The 8053-nt window shown below is 63.5% G+C and overlaps 1 protein-coding gene across 3 annotated transcripts; it reads left to right on the top strand.

The window, feature by feature from the left end:
* The first annotated feature begins 813 nt into the window (after window positions 1-813).
* On the top strand, window positions 814-8040 carry PARP6 (poly(ADP-ribose) polymerase family member 6). 3 transcript variants are annotated; one of them, XM_032195271.1, is made up of 22 exons: window positions 814-907; window positions 2047-2124; window positions 2244-2338; window positions 2552-2612; window positions 2717-2807; window positions 2888-2954; window positions 3202-3351; window positions 3601-3778; window positions 3993-4046; window positions 4303-4398; window positions 4487-4579; window positions 4707-4832; window positions 4924-4989; window positions 5133-5200; window positions 5378-5426; window positions 5848-5957; window positions 6059-6131; window positions 6285-6354; window positions 6856-6935; window positions 7047-7110; window positions 7249-7333; window positions 7406-8040. In XM_032195271.1, exons 1-22 carry the CDS (start codon window positions 905-907, stop codon window positions 7506-7508), a joined length of 1860 nt encoding a protein of 619 aa, XP_032051162.1. In that variant the 5' UTR covers window positions 814-904; the 3' UTR covers window positions 7509-8040. The 3 variants fall into 3 exon arrangements, with proteins under 3 accessions (XP_032051162.1, XP_032051161.1, XP_032051163.1); XM_032195270.1 differs by having other exon boundaries at window positions 5845-5957; XM_032195272.1 differs by lacking the exons at window positions 6285-6354; window positions 7249-7333; window positions 7406-8040 and having other exon boundaries at window positions 5845-5957; window positions 7047-7109.
* Window positions 8041-8053: the final 13 nt, after the last annotated feature.

Below are 8053 nucleotides of genomic sequence, written 5' to 3'. Positions count from 1 at the left end.
GGCTGTTTTGGCCAATAAGAGGAATTTTGGGGGTGGCTTTAGAAGGTGGTGACACCATTGTCACTGCTGGGCTTGGGAGTCTTGAGGGAGCGTCCCCTGCTTTTCTGTTAGCCCCAAAGGAGGGGACATTTGGGGACCAGGATGGGGACAGTGCCATGTTCATGGTGCCCACCCCTTGCATCCCCTCTGCCAGCTCCTTGTCCCCATGGGACAGCAGTGCCACCACTGGGGACAAGCCACCCGTCCCCACAAGGTGCCTTGACCCCACTCACACTGGCGGAAACAGATTTGGGGACAAAACTTCCTCCCAAGGTGGCACATACCTGTCCCACGTGTCCTCCTGCCACCTTCCGCACGTGCCCAGCGCCAGGTGGCACCTGGGGTAAAGTCCAAGGTGGTGGCAGGGACAAGGTGTGGGGCGTCCCCACGGCACCGCGGGGTGCGGCAGCGTGCCGTGTCCCTGTGCCCTGCCAAAAAGGGGGGACAGGGGCAGGAACACCGGGCTGGGGACATTGGGGACCTCATACCAGCACTGTGGGGACCTTCTGCTGGGACTGTGGGGACACCATGGGGACACTGGGGACACTATGGGGACTCTGGGGACACCACGGGGATATTCTGCACTGGGACCTTGTGCTGGGGACACTGGGGACACTGAGGGCTGCAGTGGGGATGCAATGTGGGGCCGTGAGGAACCACACACACACACACTCGGGGTGTCCCTGGGGACGTTTTGGGGACATTTTGGGGTTCGGTGCCGGGGTCCTTGCGGTGACGTCACCTCCCGGGCGGCGTTGCTGGGAGACGGAGGCGCCGGGGCCCTGACGTCAAGGCCCGATGGCCGCCCGCCCGCCCGGCAGCATGGAGGCGGCAGGGCCGGGGGCAGGCCGCGGCCAGCGCTGAGATGGTGAGGGGACGGCCGTGGGGACGGGGACGAGGGGACAGGGGGACAAGGGGACGGCATCCTCCCCACTCCCGCCATCATTTGGGGCCTGGCGGTGGTGGCGGGACCAGGCCTCACCGCACAGGCCGGCAGGGGGATGGCGGTGGCAGCGCTGAGGGGGGGGACGGCGGCGAGCGTGGGGTTTGGGTCCCCCCCGTGTCCCCTCCGTCTCCCTTTGTGTCCCCTCGTGTCCCCCGCAAACGGCTCCTGTGGGGCGGGAGCCCCCCGATGAGGGAGGGAGGGGTGAGGTGCAGCCCCCCCCGCATCAGCTGCGGGGTCCCTGGGTGGTGATGTGCGGGTCCCCCCCTGCCTGTGCCCCAAAACCTGAGCCCTAAAGCTGCCCCCAAACGCAGCCCCTAAACCTGCATCCCCAAATCTCTCATCCAAACCTGCACCCTGCTGCCTGCACCCCAAACCACCACCCCCAAACCTGCCCTGCACACCTGCACCCCCAAACTTGTCCCCCAAACCTGCACCCTCCTGCCTGCACTGGAAACCTGCACCCACAAACCTGCCCCCCAAATCAGTCCCACAAACCTAAAACCTGTGCTCTTCATCATGCACCCACCAAGCCTGCACCCCCAAACTGCTTTTCCTGCCTACACGTCAAACCTGTACCCCCAAACTTGCACCCCCAAACTGCTTCCCCCGCCTATACCCCAAACCTTCCCCATGCCTGTTACCTGGACCTGAATCCCCAAACTTGCACCTCCCAATCTGCCCCCCAAACCTACACCTTCCCAAATCTTTATCCCTCAATCTGCACCCCCAAACCTACCCCCTGAGCTTTCTCCCCCTAATCTGCCTCCCCCACATCTGCCCCCCAACCCAGCTCCCCCATCTGCCCCTTGAAACCTGTACCCCTAAACCTGGCCCCTAACCTACCTATAGGCTTCCCCCCCAGGCTTTCCCCCCAAACCTTCAGCATCCTCAACCTGCAACCCCAAACCTCTCCCCAAAATCTCCCCCCCAAAACCTGCTCCCTCAGCCTGCCCCCAAACCCATCCCAACTTCCCTTTCCAACCCCCCAATCTGCTCCCTAACCCCTCTCCCCCCAATTCTCTCCCCCCCTAACTCTCTGCCCCCCAATCTGCTCTCCCCAGGACCTCAAGGGCCAGTACTGGACGGACGATGACTCCGACGGGGACAATGAGTCCGAGGAGTTCCTCTACGGGGTGCAGGTAAAGCCACTGCTGGGGACGGGTTCCACTGGGCACTTGGGGGGCTGTGGGTGCCCCTGTCCCCTTTATGGGGGCCCGGGGGCTCCATGTTTGATGATGCCATGGGTGCTGTGCCACAGGGGACCTGCGCCGCCGACCTGTACCGCCACCCACAGCTGGACGCCGACATCGAGGCCGTGAAGGAGATCTACAGCGAGAATGCCGTGTCCGTCAGGTGGGTGTGTGTGCACCGTGACATCCCCAGGGCCACTGGCTGTGACAACTCCTTGTCACCCACTCGTGGCATCCCCAGGTCCCCCGCACTCTCCTCATGCCACCCTGGGACTCAGGGAGCCACGTGTGCCCGTCACGATGCCCACAAGGCCACCCGCTGTGGCACAGGGGGCACGCCAGCCTCACCCCATCCCCTCACCTCGTGTTGTTGCAGGGAGTATGGGACCATCGACGACGTGGACATCGACCTCCACGTGAACATCAGCTTCCTCGATGTGAGTCCCCATGGCACGGGGGGTGTCCCCGTGGTGGGATGCCGGTGGGGTGTCCCCTGGGTGCCCTGGATCCAGCTGGGGTCCCCATGGCTGTCCCTCGGCAGGAGGAGGTGGCGACAGCGTGGAAGGTGCTTCGGACGGAGCCCATCGTCCTGCGCCTGCGCTTCTCCCTCTCCCAGTACCTCGATGGCCCCGGTGAGTGGGGATGGGCGGTTGGGGTGTCCCCACGTGCCTGTGGGATGGGCGCTGGGTGACGAGTGGCTTGCTCTCGGCAGAACCGTCCATCGAGGTCTTCCAGCCATCCAACAAGGAGGGCTTCGGGCTGGGTCTGCAGCTGAAGAAGTAAGAGCTGAAATACTGCAGGGACCCAGGGTGGTGGGGAGGTGGCTTGGGAGTGTTCTGCCTCAAAACCATCCGGGTGCCCCTGTCCCCATCATGTCACGTCTGCTTGCCCGCCCTACAGCCCCAGGATGGGATTGTCACTGGGTTCTGGTGACGAGGAGCTGGGGGGCAGGGGGGCACCCAGCTTGGCCAAAGCACCCTTGGGTGCTGGCACCCTGCTGGGGCACCCATGCCACCTCTCTGGCAGGATCCTGGGCATGTTCACATCCCAGCAATGGAAACACCTCAGCAACGACTTCCTGAAGACCCAGCAGGAGAAGCGGCACAGTTGGTTCAAGACGAGTGGCACCATCAAGAAGTTTCGAGCGGGCCTCAGCATCTTCTCCCCCATCCCCAAGTAAGGTTCCAGCTGTGTCCCCAGGGTCCCAGGCTCCGTCATCTTCACCGGGGACCCTCGCTCCTCTGTCACCATGCCTCAGTTTCCCCATTTGCACTTTGGATGCTGCCAAGGAGAGTGGGAGCTCCCAAAAACCTGCAGAAAGGCATAGATTGGGTGCCAGATTTATGGGGAAGGAGGAGCTGGGAGGAAAACCGCCATCTGGGGAGGGTGATTGTGACAAGCAGCCCCCTGGTCGTGTGCCCGCAGGTCGCCCAGCTTCCCCGTCATCCCAGACTCGGTGCTGAAGGGCAAGCTGGGCGCGCCCGAGGTGCGCGTCAACCGCCTGATGAACCGCTCCGTGTCCTGCACGGTGAAGAACCCCAAGGGGGAGGTTTTCGGCTACACCCCCAGCACCCAGGCAGGTGTCGCCCCCTTCAACATCCTGGTGGGTGCCAACCCCGGCTCGGGGCTCGCTTTGCTCTCCCTCCCCTTTCCCTACCCCCAGCCGCATGGCATCAGGGCAGGTGGCACATCCCCAGTGCGGCCGTGTGCCCCCAGGAGGGTGCTGGGGGCACCCAGGGCCTTCAGGGGCTCCTGATGCGGCAGGGGGCGTGTGGGGAAAGGGTAACACAGCTGGCACTGCTTGGGCTCTGTCACAGGTTGGTGGCCACTGCAAGAGTATCCCCACACTGGAGTACGGCTTCCTCGTCCAGGTGAGCGCCCTGCGTCCCGCTGGGACCTGGCCCAGCACCCAGAGCATTGTCCCCTCTGTCCCTGGTCACACTTGTCCACATCCCGCTACCAGAGCATCTTCCCCACTGCCCCATATCCTGCTGGGGTTTCCAAAGCAGAGGCTGGCTCCTGCTGTGGTCCCTCGTAGTGGTCCCAAACATCTCCCAGGCGCAAGGGACCCAAGTGGCCGGGCCACCGCTGCCACCACGGGGCTGACTGCCACATCCTGCCCTGCAGATCATGAAGTATGCGGAGCAGCGCATCCCGACGCTCAACGAGTACTGCGTGGTGTGCGACGAGCAGCACGTCTTCCAGAACGGCTCCATGCTCAAGGTGTGGTGGTGGCAGCAGCCGGGCGGGCACAAATGTCACCCCATGTCGCTGTCACCGATGCCACACGTGCTTCCTGTCCCCTCCACAGCCGGCCGTGTGCACCCGGGAGCTGTGTGTCTTCTCCTTCTACACCCTGGGCGTGATGTCTGGCGCGGCGGAGGACGTGGCCACAGGTGCTGAGGTACGGGGACCAGGGGTGTGGTGGGTGCATGGTACAAGGGTGGCATCTCTGGGATGACCACCGCGACGTCTCCTTGGGGTGCTGCCCTCACCCCGTTCCTGTGCCCCTTGACCATCTCCGTGCCCAGGTGGTGGACCTGCTGGTGGCCATGTGCCGCGCTGCGCTGGAGTCTCCTCGCAAAAGCATCATCTTCGAGCCTTATCCCTCTGTGGTGGACCCCAACGACCCCAAAACACTCGCCTTCAACCCCAAGGTAAGCAGCAGGGCAGCAGTGGGGCAGCGCTCCCCAGTGCCACGGCTGGAGAACCCCTCTGACGGCCGCCCCTCTGCTGCCCCATGTGCAGAAGAAGAACTACGAGCGGCTGCAGAAGGCCCTGGACAGCGTGATGTCCATCCGGGAGATGACCCAGGTATGCGGTGTGGCCCCAGCCCAACATTTTGGCCCTGTGTGAGATTCTTCCCATTGGTCATCTCCATTGGCTGGCATTTTGGTGCCCTTCACAAGTGGGTGGGTGGGTGACAGGGGCTCTCACCTCCACCGTGCCTCTGCCAGGGCTCCTATCTGGAGATCAAGAAGCAGATGGACAAGCTGGACCCCCTGGCACATCCCCTCCTGCAATGGTAAGGCCGAGGGTGCTGCAGGGGACAGGGCTCAGGCCCCTTGCTCCATCGTGGTTGCTTTCTCCTGGGGTTTGTGACCACCCACCAGGCAGCACCCAAGGCTCAGGAGCAGTGTGGGACTCACATCCTGGGTCAATCCACCCTGTCTGACCTCTTTCTTCTCCTCCTTTTCCCAAGGATAATCTCCAGCAACAGGTCCCACATCGTCAAGCTGCCTCTCAGCAGGGTAAGTGGCCCAGCTAGGATGGGGATAGAGCTGCACAGGCATGGGATGCAGGACGTAGGGTGTGGGCTGTAAGGTGCAGGTGGTGGGATGCATGATATGGGATGTAGGATGTTGCTACGGGACGTGTGCCTAGAATATGGGGCATTGGATGCAGGCTGTGGGATGGAGGATGGAGGATTTGGGATGCGGGAGGTGGGATACAGGACAAGAGCCACGAGATGCTGCGGGCAGCGATGGGTGAGCTCCGATGGCTCCTGGCCCTTGTGCCATGTCCAAGGCCTCCGGCCAGGCTCCGGGCAGTCTCACTGGGCTGGGGTGGGCGTGGGGTTGGGGACTGCCGTGCATGATCTGTGTCTGTCTGTCTGTCTGTCCTCTCTCCCTGCCGGCGCTGCCTTTGCTCTTCCCTTTCCGCTGGTAGCAGCTGAAGTTCATGCACACCTCACACCAGTTCCTCCTGCTGAGCAGCCCCCCGGCCAAGGAAGCCCGTTTCCGCACCGCCAAGAAGCTCTACGGAAGCACCTTCGCTTTCCAGTGAGCTACTGGGTGGCGGCGGGGGGCTGCTGGGACCCCCATGGGGCACCGTGGGGCTGGGCGCTGTGGGGCCGGGGCTGACACGGTGCTGGCTCTTGCAGCGGCTCTCACATTGAGAACTGGCACTCCATCCTCCGCAACGGGCTGGTCAACGCGTCCTACACCAAACTGCAGGTACCGCTGGCCGCCGCCGGCCCCAAATCAGGGCGGGAGGGCAGGGAGGGATGTGGGCAGCCCCAGGGACGCTGCTCGCCGCCGCCACGGCTCGTGCCCCGTGCCCAGGCTGCTGTGGGCCCCGTGTCGCTCACCCCAGTGTTTTCCTGCAAGCTGCATGGAGCAGCCTATGGCAAGGGCATCTATCTGAGCCCCATCTCCAGTATTTCCTTTGGATACTCAGGTAAGAGGCTGCCTGCGCCGCTCCATCCCGCCTGCGCTCCCACCCCACCCCCTGCATGGGCCCGGGGCCGCTCGGTGCCGTGCCGGCTGGAGGAGCCGTGTGGGAACAGGGTGCCGAGGCCTCCTGGCCACATCCCACATCCATCCCACCCGCACCAGCCTCTCCCTGCCAACCCGGGGCTTTCCGATGCGCCCTCTTGGTCACTGCAGAAAAAAATACAAATAAACCAGCATTTTCCAGGCTCAAAAAGATAAATTTAAGGTGTCACAATGGCCACTTCTTCCTTTTGCCAGCTCCAAAAGCCGCTGCTCCCCCCGTGTGGGTTCCCAGGGTTCAGCTGTGGGCCGGGAGCATCCCGCATGGCCGTCCCCGCGGGCGTCTGTGGCATGTGTCCTCGCCGCTGTCCCCATGTCACCCCGGGGAGCTCCTGCCCGCTGGCCGCAGCATCCCCCTGGGGTGCCCTGCGGGTGGGGAGTGACGGCGCCGTGTCGCTTTCTGCAGGGATGGGGAAAGGGCAGCACCGGATGCCTTCGAAGGACGAGCTGGTGCAGAGGTACAACCGGATGAACACCATCCCCCAGGTGACACGGTGGGGGACGCGGCGGTGGGGGTCAGGGACGGGAGGGATGGGGCTGGGGGGGTGTCGGGGACCGGAGCAGGACGGGGGGTGACGCCGTGTGCTCTCCCCGCAGACCCGCTCCATCCAGTCCCGCTTCCTCCAGAGCCGCAACCTGAACTGCATCGCGCTTTGCGAAGGTGCGGGGCTGCGCGGGGTGGCGGGGGGACGGGCAGCACCCACCTCCCCGGCTGGGCACCACGGGGGGCCTGGGGTCCTCAGCGCAACGTCCCGGTGCCCGTTCACCCCTCCTGACAGCCCCTTCCTTCCCTCGGCAGTCATCACCTCCAAGGACCTGCAGAAGCACGGCAACATCTGGGTCTGCCCCGTCTCAGACCACGTCTGCACCCGCTTCTTCTTTGTGTGAGTCCTGCCACCTTTCATATACCCGTGCCCAGCCCCTGTGGGCCATTCTCACCCCCTCTACCCCTCCAGGTACGAAGACGGCCAAGTGGGAGACGCCAATATCAATACTCAGGACCCCAAAATCCAGAAGGAGATCATGCGTGTGATCGGGACTCAGGTGTACACAAGCTGAGCGGCAGGGACCCGCCGCGGCGCTCCCGGGCGCTGAGCGAGGGCCCTTGGCCGAGGACGGGCGAGTGGATTTTGCGCTGGCCGGGCGACGCGCGCGGCTCCAGGCAGGGCAGAAGCGGGGGCACCGGCGGCACCTCCCTGTACATAGACGTGAAGTGGCGAGCGCGCGGCGAGCGGGTTGAGCGGTCCTCTTGTCCCCACATCGTCCCCGAGCCAGCGTGGGGCACGGCGCGTGCCCGGTGGTGGCCGTCCCTCCTCGTGTTTACAGCGACGGCATTTTTACCGAAGTCGAGAAACTGAAGCAAAAAAGAAAAAAACAACCAAAAAAAACATGCAAAAACAAAAAACAGACAAAAAAAAAAAAAAAAAAAAAGAGAAAAGAAATCTGTCGTGGCGTAGTAAAATTCTTTGAACACCCTGGTGGGCAGGGGCTGTGGGGAAGGGACGGGGATGTAGCTTCGCGCCGCGGTTAACCGTGGTCCTGGGGTTAACCCGAAATAAATAAAAAACCCAAACTGCCCTTCCCCGCTGCACAGCGGCTGAGAC

Source organism: Aythya fuligula, chromosome 11 (assembly GCF_009819795.1).
Source record: "Aythya fuligula isolate bAytFul2 chromosome 11, bAytFul2.pri, whole genome shotgun sequence".
Classification (NCBI taxonomy): Eukaryota; Metazoa; Chordata; class Aves; order Anseriformes; family Anatidae; genus Aythya; species Aythya fuligula.
This window is presented reverse-complemented; position numbering and strand designations above follow the sequence as displayed.

What these genes read in the sequence shown, in the direction of transcription:
- PARP6 (XM_032195270.1), top strand. An exon ending in CTGGGTCTGCAGCTGAAGAA is followed by an intron (nt 2,955 to 3,201) that starts GTAAGAGCTGAA and finishes CCTCTCTGGCAG; the next exon opens with GATCCTGGGCATGTTCACAT. An exon ending in TCAAGCTGCCTCTCAGCAGG is followed by an intron (nt 5,427 to 5,844) that starts GTAAGTGGCCCA and finishes TTCCGCTGGTAG; the next exon opens with CAGCTGAAGTTCATGCACAC.